This window comes from Prionailurus bengalensis, chromosome A1, assembly GCF_016509475.1.
Source record: "Prionailurus bengalensis isolate Pbe53 chromosome A1, Fcat_Pben_1.1_paternal_pri, whole genome shotgun sequence".
Lineage (NCBI taxonomy): Eukaryota > Metazoa > Chordata > Mammalia > Carnivora > Felidae > Prionailurus > Prionailurus bengalensis.
Window position 1 is genome coordinate 143,468,549 of NC_057343.1, and position 24,715 is coordinate 143,493,263.

Here is a 24,715-nt window from a genome sequence, read left to right on the forward strand (position 1 = left end):
TTGGGCAATCATCACCACTATTTCTAAAACTTTTACATCACCCCAAAAGGAACTCTATTCGTTGAACAATGGCTGCCACTATTCCTTCCTCTAGCCTCTGGAAACCTCTAACCTACTTTCTGTCTCTGTTAATTTGCCTATTCTTGACATTTCATGTAAGTGGAATCGCACAAGACCTACTCTTCTGTGTCTGGCTTCTTAGCATGATATTTTCAAGGTTCATCCATGCTGTAGCATGTATCAGAACTCCATTCCTTTTTATGACTGAATAATATTCCATTATGTGGATATAGCACATTTTGTTCATCCATTTGTTTGTTGATCAACACTTGGGTTATTTCTCTGGTGTGCTTTTTATTCATTTTTATTTTTTATTATTGCTATTTTTTTTAACACATATATTTTTTGAGACAGAAAAGACAGAGTGTGAGTGGGAGAGGGGCAGAGAGCGGGAGACACAAAATCTGAAGCGGACTCCAGGCTCTGAGCTGTCAGCACACAGCCTGGTGTGGGGCTGGAACCCATGCATTATGAGACTGTGACCTGAGCCAAGGTTGGGCGCTTAATTGGCTAAGCTACCCAGGCATCCCTCTGGTATACTTTTTAAAAAGACAAAATAATTCTTTTCATTTTCTTGATTTAAGTAACTATATGTTTGGATAAAGGTTAGATATTTTTAAAATGTAAGGGGTGAAACCAAATATGCCTTTAATAATTAAGATTGAACAGATTTTAGGGGTGCCTAGGTGTGTCAGTCAGGTTAAGCGCCTGACTTTGGCTCAGGTCATGATCTCACGGTTTATGAGTTCAAAACCCACGTCGAGCTCTGTGCTGACAGCTCAGAGCCTGGAGCCTGCTACAGATTCTGTGTGTGTGCCTCTCTCTCTGCCCTTCCTCTCTTTGCATTCTCTCTCTCTCTCAAAAATAAGTAAACGTTAAAAAAATAAAAAGATTGAACAGATTTTATAAACATTACCTCTGGCTAGTTTAAAATTATATTGAATAAGATATTTATTTATTTATTTATTAAAATTTTAAGAAGAAAATTGCTTTTATTTTCCTTAGGCAACAAGATAATTCCTTTTTTCTTTTTTTTTTTAAAGTGGGCTTCATGCCCTGTGTAGAGCTCACTGTGGGGCTTGACCTCACAACAGTGAGATCAAGACCTGAGCTGAGATCAAAAGTTGGAAACTTAACCAACTGAGCCACTCGGGTTCCCCAAGATAATTCTTTTAAAGCACCTTGTACAATGCTTGGAATATAGTAAGCATTCAAAAAATTAGTTTTTAAAATCATATTTTCAGGAAATGAATGCTTTTTCAAGATGGAGCAGAATCTCTGGCTATTTCTAGCACAGTTTTATTTTACACTCTTGCACTGGAATTCAGGCAGTTGAGAGTCAAAGACCATTTATTTAATATAGACTATGTGTCAGGCATTGTTCTGGACACAAGGGTCTAAGATTTTAGGGATTACTCAGTTCAACCTATCACCAGTAAAAAAAAAAAAAAAAAAAAAAAAGAGGGAGGCACAGAGAGAGCTAAATGATTAGTCCCTGGTCATTCTAACCACTATATAGCAAAATTGGATGTTTTTCTAACATCTGTCTTCAAATAGCAGAATTTGAACTTGATAAATGCATGTGGACTGGATTAGACAGTCTCTTCCCCAGGAGACAACATTTCCCCATTCTCCTATTGTCCACACTGGTATCAGATATGTCCACAAATCTGACACTTCCTTCAAAAGACAGGACCTAATTCTCCTTCTCTTGTGTAACCGCTGGACTTAGTGACTTATTTTTAAGGAAGTGAAAAAAGGTCGAAGTGACACTGTACCAGGTAATTAGGGCACTGTGGCTTCCTCTTGCTCTCCAGATTATTTGCTCTGCTGGAAGTTGACTGCCATGCGTGAGGATATTTAAGCACTCTGTGGAGAAGCCCACAGGGCAAGGAACTGAGGCCTCCAACCAAGAGCCTGGTGAGTGACTCACCTTGGAAGTGTATCCTCTGGCCCCAGGCAAGCCTTCAGATGATTGCAGCCCTCGCCAGCTTGACTATCATCTCAGGAGGCCCTGAGCCAGAACCACCCAGCTAAGCCACTCCCAGAGTCCTGGCCCCCATACAGTGTGTTAAGTAATAAATGTTTATTGTTTAAAGCTGCTAAATTTGGGGGAAATTTGATATACAGCAACAGAGAACAAATACACTCTCTTATTATCACTTTACATTCACCCCTACCCTCACAACCTCCCTCCAATGACTTATTTTACAGTTTGTACTCTTGGGGCAATGACTGACGCCTTTGTTTCAGTTCTGATATTTTTGCTATGTTTCTTTATTGAGATGTAATTTACATACCACAAAACTGGCCAACACATTAAAAATCGGCTGGAAGAAACACATAAAAGTTATCATTTTAACCATTTTAAGCCATACAATTCAGAGGTATGTTGTGCAAACATCACCACTATCTGGTTCAGAACTTTTTCATCACCCAAACGGAAACTCCCTATTCACGGCTGGCAAATTTTAAAGGGTAAAAAAAATTTTTTGTTCCCCAGATATGAAATAATCAGGTAGTAGCAAAGAAGAACAATTAAATTAATAAACCTTTTCTTTAAACGCAAATGAACCTGGAAAGAAACATCCTCAATGTGAATCTGTTCACATTCTTATACAGAAAAGAGAAACCTAATGAGATGCATTCTATAATGGATAAAATAAAATCTCAAATAAAAGTTTTACAACAACTAGTTTTGACAACTCCCTGTAAATCCACTGAGTACAGAACACCATGTTGTACTTGGCAATCAAGGGACTGGAACTGGGGACAGCCCTGGGAGCATGGCGTGGAGGGTGAATGGCTGTCATATAGTGATGGCCTCTAATCTCATGGTATTAATAGACACTGGGATTAGAAGGATCCAGAAGAACACGTGGGCTCAGTTAGTTCAGAGTATCTGCCACAGGTGAGGGAGTGGTAGGTGATGGCATCTGGGCCAGCTGTTTGCCAACCCGGGCGTGGGGTAAAGGTTGGTAACAGGTGTTTTTAGTTCTAGCACCATTTCCTTCCAATCATCTTATTTTAATACAATACAAACTGGTAGTGACCCGAAAATATTGCTATTGAATTGAAGGGTGGCTATACAAGGACCTATAGCATATTATTTGCTGGTTTTAGTTTCTAGTGTCCTATGAAGAACAGAACTGAGGGTTATTGCCAAAAGGGTATCTTCGGCAGGCATGCTTCCCCGTTTCCCTCCTGGAGAGGGTATTATGGCTTCACTTTGGAGCGTCCTCTGACTGTCCAGATCTGCAGACTATGCTCCTACCCCAGGAGGGCAGCTTGGGAACAGAAAAGCAACAGTTGGAGGATATTTACTCTAAACCTGTATTTAGCTCACTGGATTTTTAACGGTGTGCCGCTCTCTCATTTGTTCAACTGTCCATTCATTCATTAAAAACAAAAAAAAAGTATTGACCGCCTTCTATGTAACAGGCACCGGTCCAAGCAGTGGGGACACCAGTGAACCAAAGAGTCCCGCTAATGGAAAAAAGAGTAGAGTTTTGGCACATATTTTTCAGAGTCTGACATTCTTCAGAGCACATCTGTACTGATCTGCATTAGCAGGACTTTCGCGAGACTGAGAAACGGCCGGTAAGTAAAACCTCATCCTGTTTCCCCAACCCCAGAACCTCAATACAAGCAGTAAGACTGAGAATAGGGAAAGGTGGACGTGCCGTCCTTTGCTTCACTGAGGCCCAGGATCTCAGATGCTGGCCATTTCCTTTCAAACTGCCCCCCTCTATCACCCCGGGACAAAACGACCGTTTCCCGGGGTTTCTCCTCCTAGCTAGGGAATAGCATGCAACTCTTAATATATTATGAGACACAGCCACATTCATAATTAATTCCATGCAACTTAGAATAGTCTTCAGCAAACAGATGACACAGAGCCACGCATCACCCACCCGGCCCCTTCGTGTCCACCACGAGCATGCATGCAGAGCCAGATGTGACCACCTTCTCTGGGCAGGGCTCCAGCTCCGGTAGTGGAGGCAAGAGGAAGGCAGGCCCCAGCAGAGATCCCCCAAACCAATGGTGCTCAGCGTGGAGAGGCAAGGCAGCCTTCCCGGGCACAGGATGCCTGAGTCAAAGGGAGGTTAGGGAAAGAACCACAGGGGAGAGGGGGTAGCAGGAAGTCTAGACGAAATGAGTAGTGGCTAGGAAAAAAAAAAAAAGAAAACTGGGGATAAAAACACATTTCTTTACTGTAATAACCCAAACCAAGAAGCAGGCATATTGCCATGCTGACCGTAACTATGAAATGGGCCTTATGCTCCATGACGAGATGAGTGACGGAGTGAGGGGTGAGCCGGGGGGGTTATTCACACGGAATGCCTGCACATGATATCTCGCAGACAGGGAGATCCCCTGGCCAACAGGACCATTAAAAACTGTCTGCTCCCCACATTTGTTACAAGAAACATGAGGCACTCCAATAAAACCCAGCTATTGGCAGGGGGAAATGTAACATCTGACTTGTGAGGCAAAAAGAGCCAGCTGCTCCAGCCTCTAGGACTCAACGAGAACTTCCTATTTCAAGTCAAGTCCCAGCTGTCCCACACTCAGGAAGAAGGGGTTGAACTCAGCCCCACTCTCCTCTAGACACACCCCCCAGCCAACAACAGGACTGTTCCAGCTTTTATCAGCTTCTTATATACACTGGGGTTTGAAATGAGATTCCTCAGTGTGGTTCAGAAACAAGAGAAGGACCAGGCGAACCCAGGCTGGGAGAGACACGAGATACAGGAGTAAAGGCCTGAAGTCTAACTTGTGACAGAAAAGGTGGTCTGGCTCCCCCAGGCTGCCAGAAGTCCTATACCCACGGGCCCCAGGCCCCAGTGCCCTTGGGGTCACAGCGGGGGTCCTGTGCCGGGAAATGCACAGGCACTGAATGTTTGTGGTAGAACTGGAGGCGGGAAAGGAGCTGCTCGACAATATGGGGATAGTCTCTTGACAGGTCATGTCTTTCTTCTGGGTCCTGATCAATATCAAAGAGCCAGAGGGTCTTGGTCGGTGGGTCTGATGAGGGTATTGCAGAATCGTTGTATGGAGATGGCGGAGGAAACCAACAGCCACAGCCTGGCAAAGAAATACAATAGTTTATTGCAGGAGAGGCATGGTAGACAGGTTCTAATTTCAGGGGTTGTGGATGTGGACACATAAAAAAGATGTGGCCCTTGATGCTGTATCTATATCTTTCTCACTCTAACTCCTGGTTCACTGCTTCACAACCAGGGGCCTCCAGGAATGTGCACGCATGTGTGTGCATGCGTGTGCACGTGTGTGGGTGTGGGTGGGGGGAGTTTTAGTTGTCACAGTGACTTAGGGAAGCTGCTATCAACATGTAATGGTCATGGGCCAGGGAAGCTAAGACATCTCGCAATACATGGAACGGTACCAAACAAAGAAGAGTTGTCTTACCCCAAATGCCCAAAATGTCATCATTATAAACATTGGTTAATTGCATCACAGTCTTTACCATCACACCACATATTTTAAAAATATTTAAAAGAGGTCACTTTTGGGGCGCCTGGGTGGCTCAGTGGGTTAAGTAGCCGACTTCATCTCAGGCTATGATCTCAGAGTTCACGGGTTCAAGCCCCGTGTCGGGATCTGTGACAGCTCAGAGCCTGGAGCCTGCTTTGGATTCTGTGACTCCCTTTCTGCCCCTCCCCACCTTGTGCTCTGTCTCTCTCTCTCTCTCTCTCTCAAAAATAAACATCAAAAAAATTAAAAAATAAATAAATAAATAAATAAATAAATAAAAGATACCACTTTTAGAGAATGTGCTCAGAGGAAGCAACCACGTCCCTCAGCTACACACTTGATTGAGGATATAGCTTTCAGAGAGTCTCCCTCCTAGCCTCATGTGCTGTGCTTGCCAGCCACGCATCTCTGAAATCTGATTTCCCATGAAACATTACAGTGGCATTTCTTCCTTTCACCGCCCCCTACAGTTAATTCTCAACTTTTAATTTTTTTAATTTTTTTTTTTTTTTTTTTTTTTTTTTTTTGTGGCCAGGACGGTAGATCACACCATTCTTCCTCATTCAGCGGCCCCACAGGTATGTTCTGCAAAAGGCAGTTGTTTAGTGAAGGTCTCCTTGATCTGGTGGGAAATGCCAAGCACCCTACCTGGGTAGCCGGTGAGGAGTTTCCAGTTCCCGTGTCTAATTGCAGCATGCAGAGATGTGTTGAAGGCTAAATACGCTGGATGAGAAGAATCATCCTTTGCTGGTGCCAGGCTTTTCCCAGGACCTGGGAAGAAACAGTTTGGGAGACTTAGATCACTGTTATTGAAATGTGTCGTTCTAAATCAACATTTAATATCCTTCCTGTAGAACAGTAGCTTTTATCCCATGAGTGTAAATGTGTATCCCACCACAGACACGAATCTTCTATTAGATATAAACAGAAAGCTATAGTTACTTTAAACATCAGTCATAAACCACCACGAATATAAGGTAATCCCAAAGAGATTAGAACATGAATTCATCCTTAAAATTACTGTGTTCTGTGAATGTACATCTGGCCGTGTGCAGAACAGTGTTCTGTAATAGCAGGAGAGGCTGTTTTTCGTGTGTGCAGTTTTTCTTTTTGCTGCTAAATGATTGAATTAGATAAATACATTTTCTATATATACTTATAGGTAGATATATGTAGATAATAGATTATAAAGTGTACATTTTAATGGAGTCTATCTCAAGCTATGAGAGTTCAATCATGCCATGACATACAGCATTATATTTACTTTTTTAACCACAGTTATGAAAGATAAAAGTGAGCAATGCTCAGTTCACTATTCAGACAGGATAATTATGGGTATAAGAACAAATTGGTATACAAATTATTGGTTATTAACACGGATTACATTATCATCTTGGGGTCTTATACTAATTGATCATCAGGTTTTAGGGGGAGCAATTACCTCCCTCACCTTCTTGAATTTGGAACCAATTGAAAGGTTAGAGGCCAGACAGTTGGAGCTAAGATATTGCCCTTGTTACTGATAAAGTTGATTAGAGAGAACATAGCTTCAGATCTGTGGCCAAGAGGCCTTGCTAATAATTGACTCTTGACTTAGAAAGACTAAATCACTCATCCCTGATCCTGCTGGACACCCACTGGGCTCCCTCAGAGCTGAGAGCAGACCAGAGTGCTTATATATATTCTAGGGGCAGGCGAGCCCCCAAATTAGACAGACAGAAGAGTCTGAAATGAGCATGCTCAGTTCCTTCTTTTGGGTAACTCCCTCCTTGGCCTGGTTGTGAGGAGTGAAATAGGTGTAGAAGAGAGACCTGAGTCTGGATCTGTGAGGGCAGGGTATGCAGGTCCCCACATCACTCATACCTGAGCATGTTTAAAAGCCTGCAGTTTAGGGCCTAACCATAAAATGGCTAGTCTGTTCCAAGTCCACATTTACCTGTCAACTTTTCAAACCCGGTCACAGCAATCACCTAGGGTGCGTTTCCAAAGGCTGCCAGACTGCCCGCCCAGTGACTAATAGCCTTGTGTGTGCTCTGTCTGTAACAGTGCACTCTCCATCATGGCGACCGGCCCGTCTGTCCCCCATCCTGTCATACAGGACTTTGGGAGTGCCCTCCTTCCTGCTAGAGCGGGACTTGTGTGCTACTGCCCGGGGCTTCCTGCAGGAGCAATGGCAGTGGTGGAAAAGGCAGGGTCCCGTTCTTCTGGTCGGTCTTGTGGAAATGACCCTAGAGACGCATACTGGAGACAGAGCCAATAAATGTTGGTGGTTTCAGACCTTAGTCTTAACAATCGTGTACCGACAGATCGTTAGCACCAAACGGCAAATCTTTTTGACTTTTTTTCTCCGCCTGCTTGTGGATGTTTCGGCTCCAATATAAGCGGATGTTTGCTGTGATCGAGGCGCAGAGGATGTCTATCATAGGAAATGTGTTCTTAAAACACAGACTGTGAGCCCTCATGATTTACTCCTCACAAGTTTGTGTAAAGGCCACATTTTGATACCAAAGGATGTTAAATAAAACAAGTATGCTTTGCTAGCATAAACAAAGAGAGGAAATTGAGCTATCTCAGCTATACTCATATTTATATACATTTTTTCTTAAAACAAACAGGAACGTAAAATACCTAAACAATAAACAAGCCTAAGACTAAACGATGAAAGATGCTATTATCGCAACTCTATTTTTTTTTCTTATTGAGAAGTTAAACAAAGGGAACATTACAAGAAATAAGAGAACTCACACTCTGTGAGCCAACACCTAGAAGGGACAGATGTTAACATTTTGTTATATTTGCCATTAAAAAAAAAAAAGGAAACAGAACAATGAAAATGAAGTGACAGTTCCCATGTGATGGTCTATCCCCACCCTTAATCTCCGTCCCTTCACCCCCTGCCCCTGAGGCTGCTGCTATCATGGATAAGGGTACAGTGTATCCTGTGGCGATTTAACAGTCCGGTTACACATGCATGTGCCACAGAATAATCTACAGTCCTGTTTTATACTTTAAAGGGGCGCCTAGGTGGCGCAGTCGGTTAAGCATCCGACTTCAGCCAGGTCACGATCTCGCGGTCCGTGAGTTCGAGCCCCATGTCAGGCTCTGGGCTGATGGCTCAGAGCCTGGAGCCTGTTTCCAATTCTGTGTCTCCCTCTCTCTCTGCCCCTCCCCCGTTCATGCTCTGTCTCTCTCTGTCCCAAAAATAAATAAACGTTGAAAAAAAAATTAAAAAAAAAAAAACCGTACACATATATGTTATGCCATACATACTCTGCAACTTGCTTTTTTCAATCCACTTCAGTATTTTCAGAGGTCTGTGATTATGCTTGTGTATATTATATTCCTTTTAACTGTTTAGTAGTTCACTATATAAAAACTCACATTTTATTTACCCATTTCCCTGTTAGGCATCAGGTTACTTCAATTCTTTTTTTTTTTTTTTTTTCTGTTGTACACTATTCTGCAACGAGCATTGTTACCCACATCCCCTGGTGCACATGAGCAAGCATTTCTCTTAGGTTTGTGTCTGGAAGCAAAACTGTCCACTTGCAAGGGGCACATGTTTCGAACTTTACAACACATACTAATTGGCCCTTGTGCCAGTGATGTCTCCCTTTCTCCATATCCTATACCTGATACTTTCAGACTTGAAGTTGTTGCCTATCTAAAAATTTTTAGAATCTTCACCTTTCCTTTATCACTCAATCAGCAAGAATTATCTTTCTTTTTCCGTGTCAATCCAAGGGTTGTTTAAAAAAACATTTTAAAATAACACCCATAGAGAAAAGTGCACTAATGGTGCTGATGAAGACTGGACCCTCTCCTGTGGACACCAGCCCACTCAAGAAACAGGATATTACCAGGATTTCAGAAGCCCATGTCAGCAGCCTCCAGTTACCAGCCTCCTCTTCCAAGGTAACTGCCATCCGTCAGCAGAGACTCTTTCTGCCTGCTTTTGAACTTTGTACAAATGGAAACCATACAGCATGTTCTCTTTTATTTCTGGCTCCAACTGATTTCATAATGTTTGTGAGACTCACCCTTGGTGTTGAGGTTCAGCCTGTTCCCAGCACTTCATTCATTTTGACTGCTGGATGTGATTCTGTTCCATGAAAATTCCACATCTTGCATTTAGGCATAGAACCCACCAGGAACTGATTTCTGCGCACGAAGTAAGGTGGGACTCAAGATTCATTTTTCAAAGATGGCTATTATCTGACCAAGACTGTTGAAAAGACTGCTCTTTGCTACTCATCTTCAGTGACACCTTTGTCAAACATCTTATTTCCATATGTGGTGAGACTGTCTCTAGAGCAGCATGGTCCAAATAGAACTTTCTGGAGTGTTTTATGTCTGTTGTCCACTGCAGCAACCACTAGCCGGGTGCTGAGGGTATTGAGCATATGAAATACAGCTAGTGTTGGGACGCCTGGGTGGCTCAGTCGGTTGAGCGTCCAACTTTGGCTCAGGTCATGATCTCACAGCTTGTGAGTTCAAGCCCCGCATTGGGCTCTGTGCTGACGACTTGGAGCCTGGAGCCTGCTTCAGATTCTGTGTCTCCCTCTCTCTCTGCCCCTACTGCTCTCACACTCTGTCTCTGTCTCTGTCTCTCTCTCAAAGATAAATAAGTGTTAAAAAAAAAAAAAAAAGAAAGAAATGCAGCTACTGCAACTGAGGAAATTAATTTAAACCTTAATTGCCGTATGTGACTAATGACTACTGCATTGGACAGCCCAGCTCTAGAGTTTTTATTCTGTCCCACTGGTCTGTATGTCTATCCTTGGGCTATTACTACACTATCTTAATTACTGTAGATTTACCATATGTTTTTCTATCTAAGTCCCCAAATTTGTTGTTCTCCCAGATGGATTTCACCATTATTGGCTTTTGCATTTTCTTTTTTTTTAATGTTTATTTATTTTTGAGAGAGAGAGAGAGAGAGAGAGAGAGAGAGAATATGAGTGGGGGAGGGGCAGAAAGACAGGGAGACACAGAATCTGAAGCAGGCTCCAGGCTTGGAGCTGTCAGCACAGAGCCCAACGTGGGGCTCAAACCCATGAACTGTGAGATCATGACCTGAGCTGAAGTTGGATGCTTAACCGATTGAACCACCCAGGCACCCGTGTTTATTTTTTTTTTTTAATTTTATTTTAGGGACAGAGAGAGAGAGTGCGCAAGCTAGCAGGGGAGAGGGGCAGATGGGGAGAGAGAATCTTAAGCAGACTCCATGCTCAGTGTGGAGCCAAATGCGGGGCTCGATCCTCGACCCTGGGATCATGGTCTGAGCTGAAATCAAGAGTCCACAATCAACTGACTGAGCCACCCATGGGTCCCAGCCTTTTGAATTTCAATATAAATTCTAGGAGCAACTTGTTAAATTTCACAAACTAGCTACTGGCTACTGGGATATTGATTATGATGGTATTAACTCCAGGGATCAATTGTGGGGTATTGCTGTCTTAAAATATTGAGACTTACAATTCATGCGTGTGGTGGATCCCCATAATTTCTCTTCATCGTATTCTATGATTTTCTGTGTAGAGGTCTTACATGTCTTTTCTTAGGTTTACTCCCAGTTGGTTAATGTGTTTTAACCGTTATAAACCGTTATAAACAATATTTTAAAACAGGAGCACCTGGGTGGCTCAGTAGGTTAAGCGTCCGAATTCGGCTCAGGCCATGATCTTGTGTTGAGCTCTGTGCTGACAGCTCAGAGCCTGGAGCCTGCCTTGGATTCTATGTCTCCCTCTCTACCTCTCCCTTGCTCCCTCTCTCTCAAAAATAAATAAACATGTAAAAAAAATTTAAAAAAAATTTTTTTTAATGTTTATTTATTTTTGAGACAGAGAGAGACAGAGCATGAATGGGGGAGGGGCAGAGAGAGAGGGAGACACAGAATGGGAAGCAGGCTCCAGGCTCTGAGCCATCAGCCCAGAGCCTGACGCGGGGCTCGAACTCCCGGACCGCGAGATCGTGACCTGGCTGAAGTCGGACGCTTAACCGACTGCGCCACCCAGGCGCCCCTAAAAAAAATTTTTAAATACATATTTCATACTCTGAATTAACACAATTGACACTTTTACATATTGACCTTGTTTTTAGTGACTTTGCTAAATTCATTTATTAATTCTAATTCTTTGTTTATAGTCTTTGGATTTTCTATGCATGCTATAATGTCACCTGCAAATATTGACATTGGTTTCTCCCCATAATAGATCTTTCAGTTTCCTTTTTCTTACCTTATGATATTGTACAAAATCTCTAGTATAAATTTGAATAAAAGTAGTGATAGTGAGAATTTCTATCTCATTCCTGTTTTCAGGGGAAAAGGTTTTACTATTTTACTGTTAAGCGTGATATCAATATAAAAATCTTTGTAGCTATACTTTATCAGATAAAAGAAGATCCATTCTACTCCCAGTTTACTAAGTTTTTATTTTTATCATAAATGGGTGTTAAATTTTGCCATATGCTTTTTCGGCATCTGAAAATATCACATAATTATTCATTTATATTTTAGCACAATTAATTATACTTCTTGATTCCTTTTCTTTCAATGTTTATTCATTTATTTTTGAGAGAGACAGAGGGAGAGAGCACACACAAGCAGGGGAAGGGCAGAGAGAGAGGGAGACACAGAATCTGAAGCAGACTTCAGGCTCCCAGCTGTCAGCACAGAGCCTGACGTGGGGCTCGAACTCACGAACTGTGAGATAATGACCTGAGGCAAAGTCAGACGCCCAACCGACTGAGCCACCCAGGCACCCCTCTACTTATTAATTCTTAAATGCCAAATCAACCTTGCATTTACAGAATAAACCCCCTTCAGTCATGATGTTTGTCCTTTTTATTTATTGCTGGATTCACATTTTGTTCAGAGCTTTTGCACCTATGCTTCAATTTCTCTATTAATTTTTTTCTTAAAATATTCTTGTCATCTTTTTGAGTCAAGGTTATATTGGTCCTATAAAAGGAAGTGGAAGTGTTCCCTGAAGAGTTTGTGTCAGATGGTTGTTATTTCCTAAATACTTGGAAGAGTTCATTTGTAAAGGTATCTGGGCCTCGAGTTTTCTTTGTGGGCAGGTTATTTATTAATTTAATTTCTTTAACAGATATAGAACTATTTGGATCTTCTATTTCTCTTTTTCTTAGTTTTGGTAAACTGTATTTTACTGGGAATTTGTCTAATCACACACATTTTCGTTTCTGTATTACCTTTAATGTCTGTAGCATCTGTAGTAATATCTTTTCATTCCTGATGCTGGCAGTGTGTGCTTTTCACTTTTTTTCCCCATGATAAATTTTGTTAAAGGTTAATTGTATTTATTGGTTTTTTCAAACTTCTTACCTAGTAGTCCCTCTCTGTAGTATATTCGCTTTCTATTTCATAATTTTGCCTCTTCTCTTTATTATTTCCTTCCATTTCCTTTTGGCTCACTTTGCGCTTCTATTCATAGCTTCCTGCGTAATTAATTTTCAGCACTTTTTCATTTCTGATATATACATTTAACACTATAAGTTTTCATCCAAGCACCTATTTATTTATTTATTTATTTATTTAAGAATGGAGTGTACTTTATTTTTATATTTTAATTTAACTTTATTTTTTATTTAAAATTTACATCCAAATTAGTTAGTATATAATGAAGCAATGATTTCAGTAGATTCCTTAGTGCCCCTTACCCATTTAGCCCATCCCCCTTCCACAACCCCTCCAGCAACCCTTTGTTCTCCACATTTATGAGTCTCTTTTGTTTTGTCCCCCTCCCTGTTTTTATATTATTTTTGTTTCTCTTCCCTTATGTTCATCTGTTTTGTCTCTTAAAGTCCTCATATGAGTGAAGTCATATGATTTTTGTCTTTCTCTGACTGACTAATTTCACTTAGCATAATACCCTCCAGTTCCATCCACGTAGTTGCAAATGGCAAGATTTCATTCTTTTTGATTGCCGAGTAATACTCCTTGTATATATATATATATATATATATATATATATATATATATACACACACCACATCTTTTTTATCCACTCATCCATCGATGGACATTTGGGCTCTTTCCATACTTTGACTATTGTTGATAGTGCTGCTATAAACGTGGGAAAGCACCAATTTATTTTTATCTTGCAAGTTTTAAATATGCACGTTTGTTATTCAGGTCAAAATATTTTCTATTTTTCGTTGTGATTTCCTTTCTGAGTCATGGATTGTTCAAAAGTGTATCACTTAATGCCCAAACATTTGAGAAGTTCCTATTATCCTTTCATTATGAATTTCCAGTTTAATTCCGTTACGATTACAAAATATATCTATGATTTTTTAGAAATAAACTTCTAACTTTAGAATCATGTTAGATGTACAGTACATAATTTAAATCCTTAGCACTGTGTTTCCACTTGCTTTATGGCCCAGTATGTGGTCAACTGTATGTTTCATTCCCACTTGAAAAAAGAAAAAAACATCTATTCTCAAGTTGTTGGGTGCCGTGATCCATATATATTATAGTTTGTTAATTATGCTGTTCAAATATTTTATATCTGTACTGATTCTATAGTTTGATTGTTCAAATAGTTACTGAGAGAGTGATGTTGAAAATTTCTCACTGTGACTGAAAATTTGCTTATTTCTCCTCCAAGTTTTGTCATTTTTTGAGACTATATTATTAAGTACCCATTTGTAAGCATTATAATTTTCTGGCTGATTGCTTTTTGTATAATTGTGAAAAGCCTCTCTTCATCTCCAACAGCACCTTCTTCCTTTAGTCTACTTTATCTGATGTACACATATCCTAGCATTAGTTGTCATCGTTGTTAGTGTTTGCATATTTTATTTCTTTCCATCCATCTCATATGCAATACAAGGAAGTATAAAATGGGGTGATAGGCAGGATAGTGGCTCCCAAAGGTGTCCATGTCCTAACCCCTCTGGAACCTGTGGAAATGTTACCTTACATAACAAAAGAGACTTTGCAGATATGTCTAAGTATAAAGACCTTGAGATGTGGAGGTTATCTCAGATTATCTGAGTGGGCCCAATCTAACTATGAGTTCATAAAAGCAGGGACAATTTCCTGACTTTGGTCAGAGGGAGATGTGGCCACAGCAGAAGAGTCTGAGATACCGTGTTGCTGACTTTGAAGATGGAGGAGGGGCCACGAGCTAAGGAATGCGGGCAGCCATCAGAGGCTGGAAAAGGCAAGGAAATGGATTCCGTACCCTCTGAAAGGGTACAGCAGTGCTAAAACCTTGACCTTAGCCTTGCTCGCACTTTTGACCTACAAAACTGTCAGACAAGACATCTGTGTTCTTTTGAACCACTGAGCTTGTGATAATTTATTACAGCAGCAATAGAACACCACACACGAGGAAGCTGTGTATTTGTAATCTTACAAAGCAATTAGAAAGATATTACATATGAAATAGTCAAATAAACAACATCAGGCAGAATATAATTAAGGTCAAACAGTAAAGATTATAAAAGATCATGGTAGGAAGAAGATGATACAGGTGAAAGTGCACAGGAAGGATGGATGAAGAAAGTGGGACTTTCGGTAAGACCTGAAAGATATACCTCTTCGTTACCTACCACCCTGCCCTCTTCCTGTGTGAAAAATATATAGGGTAGTGGGGCGCCTAGGTGGCTCAGGTGGTTAAGTGTCTGACTCTTGATTTTGGCTCAGGACACGATCTCATAGTTCATGGGATCAAGCCCCACGTCTGGCTCTGTCAGCTCTGCTGACAGCTGGAGACTGCCTGGGATTCTCTCTCTGTCTGCCCCTCCCCTGCTCGTGCATGGGCGATCTTTTTCTCTCTCAAAATAAATAAATAAACCTTTTTTAAAAAAATGTAGGGTAGGGGCACCTGGGTGGTGCAGTCGGTTAAGCGTCCGACTTCAACCAGATCACGATCTCGCGGTCCGTGAGTTCGAGCCCCGCGTCAGGCTCTGGGCTGATGGCTCGGAGCCTGGAGCCTGTTTCTGATTCTGTGTCTCCCTCTCTCTCTGCCCCTCCCCCGTTCATGCTCTGTCTCTCTCTGTCCCAAAAATAAATAAACGTTGAAAAAAAAATTAAAAAAATGTAAGGTATATGGGGCACCTGGGTAGCTCATTTGGTTAAGTGTCTGACTTCGGCTCAGGTCATGATCTCACAGTTCATGGTTGGAGCCCCACACTGGGGTCTGTGCTGACAGCTCCAGGCCTGGAGCCTGCTTCGGATTCTGTGTTTCCCTCTCTCTCTGCCCCTCCTCCACTCATGCTCTGCCTCTCTCAAAAATGAATAAACATTAAAAAAAATTTTTTTTTAATAAGGGGAATGGCCTGGATCTGATTTAGTTCTATAACTCCAAAGTCTTACCCCACGGCCAGCCATATCAATGAGAAACATCACTGAAACAATAGATAACCGAAAACTGGATAAACAGAAGGTGAAGAAGGGATTTTTAGCCTGAAGAATGAGAACAGAAGTCTCAGTGATGGAGGGTCTCTGGAGGACAGGGAGGGAGGTGCTGTTGGAGGCTTCGGTGGGATGGTTGGGTGGACGGGGTGAGACAGCTTCGGGGAGTGTGAAAAGCCAGAACTGTCACTTTTCTTCTCATCAACAGGGGGACACAAGAGGAATTTAAATATTATTTTTAATTAAACTTTTTTTCTAATAGCTTTATTATGATGTAATTCACATATGATACAATTCATTCCTTTAGAGGTAAAATTCAATGTTTTTTAGCATATTCACAGAGTTGTACAAGTAGCCTGATGGGGGAGAAAAGGACATTGGATTTGTTAACCCCTGGGCAGGGACTAGGGGTCCACAGAGAAGCAAAAACTTTTATCTTTTCCTTCTGAGGTGAAGGCCACCTCTGACAAAATAAAGGTCTCTGGACAGACAGAGATACTCAGTTATAAGATGGACCAGTCATGGGTACTGATTTTGGACATTAGTGAAAAATTTTAGGGCAACTGAAGGAAATCACTATCTTACATATTATGTAGTAAATTTATAGAGCTCCTAATCTGGGCAACTTCTGGAAATCTGAAGGAGTCCAAGCTTCTAGAATGAGGTCGGGTCAATGGTTTCAGGGGAGAATGTGTTCTCCAGAGCCAGCAAGGGTTCCAGAAGTACCTTGGGAGTTGTCATTAAATGGGATGGCGAGTTAGTGGGCAGGGTTCAGGTTCCCTGTCTTCATTTCATGCAGTGCTGGTTAAACCTTAAGGAAGAACTTGTAGTATTTGCTAAATATATTATACTTCTCTACGTTTTTGTTTGAAGAAGGGGTCTGCAGCTAAACTATAATTGGAAAGACACTAATTAGTGATGGGAAGGGACTGAGAGCTGCCAGGGGATGCTTCTGATCTCCTGGTGTTCGTGAAAGGCAACCTTATTCTTTTGACTGGACAATGTATCCTCATGACTCTTTGGAAACCACTGTCTAATACAGTCTCTGATTTTTTTCTATGTAATTCATATGTTTATTGTATGTAAGTTGGAAACACAAAAACACATGAACAAGAAAATTAAAATTAGCTAAATTTACTGGCTGCTGTTAAACATTTTGGTGTATAACCCTGATGATTTTTAACTATGCAAGGCTTAAGTAAAATAAATATGTTAGCTGACTTGCAGATAAGAAGAGGAAAGTTGATAGAAAACAAAGTTTTCACGCCTAGAGAAAATCAGGCAGGGTAATAAGGAGCCCCAAGTATTAGCACAGGGCTGAAGGGGACGGTCTGGGTCTCTTCCTCTCCGGGATGTAGAATGCATTGGGTGTGGCTGGAGAATGCGGCTTGGGAAGAGTTAATGCTGTGACCCTGCAGGAAAGCGCTGCTAGGGATAGTAACCAGCATGAGGAGAGGGCCATGTGACTGAAGTCCCTGCTGTCCCCTCTCCCAGAAGGCCACAGTGCACAGCAGTAAAGAGCACGCCCTTTTGGAGCAAGATTGCTTGGGTTTGAATTTCAGCTCCATCATTCACTGGCTGAGTCAGCTTCGGTGTTAGCTGAACTCTCTGGACCTACATTTCCTCATCTGTAAAAGGAGGATAATGGCATCTATTTCACAGGACTGTTGTGTGGCTAAATATGATGACACATAGAAAATGTTCATTAGTACTATGTCCAGAATACCGTAAGTGCATAATAAATGATTTTGATGCCAGTTGTGCAATCTTGGGCAACTTTCCTGACTCCCCGTGCCTCAATTTACTATATAAAAGTAATGTAAGAGCAAGTGAGATAAGGCATATCGAGTGCTTAACAGAGTATCTGGTCTATCGTAAGGCTATTATTAACATTGTCAACATTAAAGATAATGACGCTAATATTAAAAGCACTTGCTACTTGCTTATAAACATAAAATGTTGTGTTAAGTGTACCATATATGTTAGCTCATTTAATCCTTGCACCAGCTCTATGAAGTAGGTAATAATCGCTGGTAAAAACTGTCATTGAGTGGTAGCTATTAGTATAACACAGGTTTTTTTTCCTTATATATCCTCCTTTTCTGAAGACCTTACAAAGAGGAGAAAAGTAGGCAGAACTCATTATTAAAGCAGAAAACAAAAACCAAAAACAAAAACAAAATAAAAAACCAAAACCCAAACCAGACAAACCACTTCTCTGGTCTGGGTCTGGAGAGGACCTGTATTTGCTCCCCAACACATGTTCCAGAGTTTGAACAGGGATGGTGGGAAAAGCGTTAATGGTGAAGCTTTCATTTGCTACTTCAGGGTTTGGTACCTTTTCATTTCTACTGAGCTCTTTCTGTTTTTGATCACTTTTACAATTTGCAAAGACCAGCTTAAAAGTTTATTCTACCTCTGGTCACCCATTTTATTCTTCCTGCTTCTGCTGGGATGCCATCTTCATGCTTTCAAGGCATATGTAGTTTTACTTAGAGCAAAACTTGCTCACTTGGCCTAAGTGGGAAAACCTCCCAGCTCTTCCAGATCTTTGGTGATCAAGGTATTTTTTAATATGGAGTCCTGTCAGGTATGTTTTTTAAGGAACGGGCAAATTTGTCAGCTGATTATGTGAGTCAAATGTGCCTCTTAAATAAAACACTAAAGTTTTATTTACACTCAACATTTGACCGGCTGACCGATTTCTTCATGGCTCAGTCCCAGAAAAGTTCAAAGGATCGCCAAATCAAAGTGAAGTTCAAGTCACTAAGGCCTTGCTGTACCAGCTAGTCTGCCAGCTAGCCCCACTGCCCACAGACGGTGTGCCCTCCAAGGTGCATTTGGGCTACAGCTGCCTGGGTGCTCTCAGTGAACACGCGGATGAAATCTGTAGTCTGCTCACGGTTTGACACATCCGGGAAACTGCAGGCCCAGGCCCTGGCTGCCTCTCATCTCGCTGTGTGGTAAGGACTGACGTACCCAGATGCGAATGTGTTCATGGTTGTCTCGATTCTTGTTTTTTCAACAGTCATTCTAGACCTCAAAATAGAAGTATTTCTCTAAAAACAGTTCCCAATAAAACATGGGCTAGAACCCCACGCTCTGAGCTGATGCTTGATTGACCCTTTCTGCTTAATTTTCAGGGATGGAAAAAGCCCCCACTAGCCATAGGTATGGCTCTGGCAGCTCGCAAGCTGGGATTTACAGAACGGTTAGGGATTTACCAGTGGCATTCCCTATACCTTACTCGCTATTTTGAGAAACCACTCATAATATTCTGAGAAACCACTGTACATTTTCATAGCCTGTAGAATGAATAACCTATTAAGTCACTTAGCCACTCTGAATTTCCATTTCCTTGTATGAGGAGATGGAGGAGATGAGGAGAAAAATAATGCCTACCTCATGGGATAATTGTGAGGACGGAATGAGATCCTTTGGATGGTGAGTGTTCTTTGCATTGTAAGTATAAAAATCCCAGTCACAGGTCTCTTGAATTTTCACAGCAGTTGCCATAGGGCAGGGTACATGGATAAACTAATTGACCAACTGAAAGAAATCACTTCAATTTAGGCTGAACCTATGGCATTTGATTGACAGCCATCAAAATCAAGGCGTGGTCAGCTGCCCAGACCTATAACAACTGTGAAATCTGAACCAGGTGCCAATGGAACAACATATTATTAGAAAATTGTGGGGAACAGCGGTGCCTGGGTGGCTCAGGTGGTTAAGCATCTGACTCTTGGCTTCGGCTCAGGCCATGATCTCGTGGGTCATGAGCTCAAGCCCAGCATTGGGCTCTGTGCTGATGGCCTGGGATCCTGCCTGGGATCCTCTCTCTCCCTGTCACGTTCTCTCTCAAAATAGATCAATAAACTTGAAAAAAAGAAAATTGTGGGGAAGAGAGGATGGGGGGAAATGGGGAAGTCAAAAGCTACAAAGTCTCAGTTATGTAAGATGAATGAGTCCTACCTAGAGATCTACTATACAGCACAGTACCCACAATTAATACTATATTATGTCCTTAAAAACTTGCTAAGAGGGAAGATCTTATGTTAAGCATTCTTATCACACACACACACACACACACACAAAGAAAATAATAAGAGGGTGGGAAGAAACTTCTGGAGGTGATGGATATGTTTACAACATAGAATGCGGCAATGGTTTCATGTAAGTATACTTATCTCAAAAGTCATCAAGTTGTAAATATTAAGCTTTTACATATTTTTAAATATTAAGTTGTAAATGTACAACGTTTTCTATGTCAATCATACCTGAACAAAGTGGTTTTAAAATGAATGAAAAAAGAATACTGTGTGGAAAAATAACAACAAGTCAATACCATCGAAATTATGTATGCTAACCCAGAGGTATGGTTAAAATTGGGAAAACGGGGTGAAACAGATCAGGGATTCCCAATTCTGGTTGTGCATTAGGATCACCTGACCCCGCAGTCACCTTAGGACTTAACTATGGTGCCCTGAGCTCAGCAAAGCTCAGCAACTGGCTTCTTGGCAGCCTAGCCTGGCCCAACTTCCCTGCCTGGCTTTCTGTCACCTTTAATGACCTGAAATCAGCATCTTCAGCAGCAGCATCTACTATGCTTGCAATGGTCTTGACACAGCTCATCCCTCCAGACAAATGCCACACAGCTGCCCATCGTACATAACAGCTAAAAGAGTTGTCCAACCTCCACCTGGGCTCACCACCAGCAATCCTCAGAGGACCCCGGGGCCCCATGGACCCCAGGGTGAACACCAGTGGCCCAGGGCACTCTGCTGGATGCACCCACATGGGCTCAGGTGCAAAGTGAGGGGGTCTGGAGAGCCATATCAGCACCAGGGTCCAGTGGAGCTGGTTTGTGGGCCACATGCCCTTTGCCCTTCAGGGGTACTCCCGTCCCTTAGGACCCACGAGCTCTGCTGGTGTGTACCCCTGAGAAAGGTAAAACAGAGAGGCCTGACTAGCATTAAAAATTCCCCACCAAACTCATCCTGCCCCTTATTTCTGGACTTAACCTTGATTGCTGTAGGTTTTCTGTTACACCCACACTGCTTTAGAATCCTGTGTCTCCTTGGCGAAATCCTTGCTACACGAAACAGGAGTGTTGGGGAAAATATACCAGACATAAAGCTAATCAGAAAAAGGTGAGGAGGAATATTACAGATGTTATTTATTACCTACAAGGGAAAAATCAAAACGCTCATAATTTTTATATAGGCACTCCACATGACATATTTCAAACAGATCTGGGTTTATGATTTTTAGTTTACAAAGTCAGTTTCTCCAACACCTACTCATTCAGTCCATATTTGATATTTTAAAAGTCCTAATGAAAAAAGAGCTTTGATGTGGCTTGCTCAGCCTAGACAGAGTTCAAATGTTAATCATTATTGAATTGTGCATAATAAGTATTCAGAGAATGTGTGTGCCTGTGTCACAGGGAACTCCAACACTTGGTTAATGTCTGACATTAACCAGGGGTGTGTCAATTGAGCACTGAAAATCCAAAAAACAGAAATCAACCATTCAGTGAATCCTCAACTCATGACTGTCCTAGAAAGTTTAGCAATTTACATCTGAAATGGGCTGTCCAGAGATCCTCTCATACTTTGGTTCAAACTGAATCTTGACTAAATGTACTATTTTATATTGCTCATTCATCTGCTTATTAAACAAATCCTCATTTTGTTGATCACTCTACATGCTTGAGTCTAAATCTTCAGAATGAGTAAACCAGGGCCCAGCAGATAATAATAATTGCATTAAAACACCATAAATTCTAAACCAGTGGGACAATCATTTGTTGGCTGAGTGAATAAAATGTGCGACATGTGATGTGCTAGATGATTCCAAAGGAGAAGCTAACTGCCTGGGAGGATCCAGGAAAGTGGTGCTCACTGAGCTGGGCTCTAAAGGACAGGATGAAGGTGGCAGATAAAGAAAGTGTGACAAAAATGATCCAAGGAGGGGAAGTGTCTGTCTTCTTGAAATTTTCTTCTCTCTGTGATGTCTTGCTCCTTTTCAGCCTCTAAAGGAGGAAATGCATGCAAAGCACTTAATCACAGTGCCTGGCACAGAGAAAATGCTCCATCAGGGGTGGTTATTGTTTCTACTTGAGGTTTTTTTGTTTGTTTTTTCTTCTTAATGTTTATTTTTGAGAGAAAGAGAGACAGAGTGGGAGGGGGAGAGGGGCAGAGAGAAGAGAGACACACACAATGCAAAGCAGGCTCCAGGCTTTGAGCTGTCAGCACAGAGCCCAACGTGGGGCTTGAACTCTCGAACTGTGAGATCATGACCTGAGCTGAAGTCAGATGTTCAACCAACTGAGCCACCCAGGTGCCCCGGCTTGAGATTGTTTTTTAGTCTCCTTTGCTTTTTCTTCTTTCTCTGTTCGTCTCTTAAATGTTTTCATTCCCCAGATTCGTGTTCAACATTCCCCTGGGTATTCTAGGCCCCCAAATCTTATCTCCTACCCAGATCACTCTTTGTTGTGTCCAACTGCCAGTGCCCCTAACCCAGGCTTAGATGCTAGGCACCACGTGGCCAGAGCCAGGCCTTCTGGCATCATACACACATTGTACCTCAGCCACGTTCCAATCCTGCATTTGTAGATAGGGAATTGGACATCCATCTTCAATTCTAGCCTAAACCATCAAAACAGGTTCAGCCACTTTAGCTTGTCCCTCCTCTCTCCTCCACAGACAATAGCACATGTACTGTCTCTGGCTCCACCTCCTTTCCACTGCCCCCGTGAGCCACTTGGCCTTTTTTCAGCCTGTGCCCAGGGTGAGGAGTAGAGGTGGCAGGCAGAGAAATCCTGTATGTCTCCCCATAAGAAGCTTCTACAGGAAGCTCCTCTCTGATGTAGCCTACACACGGCCAAGTCCGGGACTCCCAAGCTGGGTGCCCTGTCTCCATATCTTCCTTTTGTAGTTACCATGGTAGAAACATTTGCACTGAGAAGAGAAAGGGGTAGAGTGTGGAACCCTGGAGAGAACCAACATTTGAAAGGCAATACAGAAGGAAATGAGCCTCCAAAAGACTGAGGAGGAGGAGTTAGACGGGAAGAATGCCTCTGAAGCTGGGGGAAATATTCCACGGAGGAAATGGTTACTGCCAGAGAGAAGGAAAGTCTGAGAAGGCAGGAAAGAAGAACGGTGGATTTCGTAAATAGGATGTCAGTGATGACTGTGGAGACAGCAATTTCACTGGGCTTGTAACGTACAATACCCCAAATAAACATGCACAAGGGATCCAGTAAGCTTGTAATAACAAAGATAAGACAGATAGAAGAGTGTGTCTCTTCTCTAATCATCCTCCAATTAAAGTCATAACAGATGATCATTTCCAGTTCTGACATCATCATGTGCCAACCGCCGTCTCTGTTCTGACCCTGCCCCACAACAAGCTAACTCAATGCAGAACTATGGGTATCCAGTGGATTCACATTTTTAGTTTGTTTCTCTCTAAATACAAGCTTTTAAAGTAATTGGTAGAGTCCGTCAGCAAATAGCTATAAATAGGCACTGTGTATATATAAAAAAGGCGAAACTAACCAGAAATATTCATCTTTAGCCTGTGATTAAGATGATGAGCATGAACCAGGCTGGGGATGAAAGAAGACTCCCCCGCCCCCCAACATGGCATTTAGTGAAATCCCAACCACAAAGCCTCATGGTCCAAAACGCCTTACTGAAGGCCTCACTTTTCCTGTGTTGTACAGTTCAGATTCCAGTGCGTGTGAAGGACGTGTCTAGGCTCTGAGCACGTTTTTGGATAAGGATGAGAAAAAAAAGGTAAATTGACACTTAATCTGGAAAGGGGGCGTGGCATGAGCCCTCGATGGCTGTCAGGTGGGCCCGGCCTCCCCGGGCAGGTTGGTGATGCCGTCCTTCCTGACCCCAGGCCTCACACTGTGAGCAGTGCCAACAACTGCAGTGCGGAAAGCTAAAGCTGGCTGGCACTCTTCCAAGGACAGAACTGCTATCCCACAGCCCAAACCCCGGCCCGTTACACGAACCCTGTAATCACTGAAATGAGGACCACTAGGTGCTGCTTGCCAAAGGTAAAAAAGCGAAAATCTGAGACGACGCTCTCTAGCTACCCTCGTTCTTGGAAGCAGCCTGCTCGAAACTAAGGATGTTTTAAATTTGGGGACTACCAGGGTCTCACACGAACCAGGATCCAGAACACGCTCTGTTTCCAAGGAAAACTGGAAGCGCGTGTGAGGAGGTAGGCAATGATGGTGTCTTTGCTCTGCGACTGACTGAGAGAGAATGAAGTGTTAGGGACCCGCCACCAACTTCTTCAGACCCACTTGAGAAGATCCGCTTCCAGAGAGCAACCCCCTTCGACGCTCATGCATTTGTAGATGCTGATTTGTATCTGGCAGTTTGATTAGGGAGTCCAGACAGAGTTCCAGAGATTCCCGAAGCCCCAGGGTTCTGCCTAAAAACCCGGTGTTAGCAGTCACATCCATGATCCCGGAGTGCTTCCTGAAGAGTGCTGGCTGTCAGGCCCCCCCGCTGCCCCCCACACATTCGGGAAGTGACTCACAGAAGGGGCAGAATCTGACCCTGAGCTGGCCATTCCAATCTGGAGAGACACTCTCTCCCGACCAGCCATTTGCTCTTTATGTGAGGCCCAAAGCAGGTAGGAGGGACTTGACACTCAATATGGCTACCCTTTCCCTTTCCCCCATCCGCTGTGAGCCTGCTCACATTAAGGGATGATGTGCAGAGCTAAATCCCACTTCTGGGACTT

The 24,715-nt window shown here is 42.4% G+C and overlaps 1 protein-coding gene across 1 annotated transcript in view; it reads right to left on the reverse strand.

Moving 5' to 3' along the window:
- Positions 1 to 2,319: 2,319 nt before the first annotated feature.
- The window catches only part of ARSB (arylsulfatase B), a 172,051-nt gene continuing 149,655 nt past the window's right edge, over positions 2,320 to 24,715 (reverse strand). Inside the window, exons 7-8 of the mRNA XM_043592749.1 lie at positions 6,205 to 6,327; positions 2,320 to 5,148 (exon numbers count right to left, since the gene is read on the reverse strand). Coding sequence (XP_043448684.1) covers positions 4,883 to 5,148; positions 6,205 to 6,327 — 389 coding nt within the window. The 3' untranslated portion in view covers positions 2,320 to 4,882. The remainder of the gene's footprint in view (positions 5,149 to 6,204; positions 6,328 to 24,715) is intronic.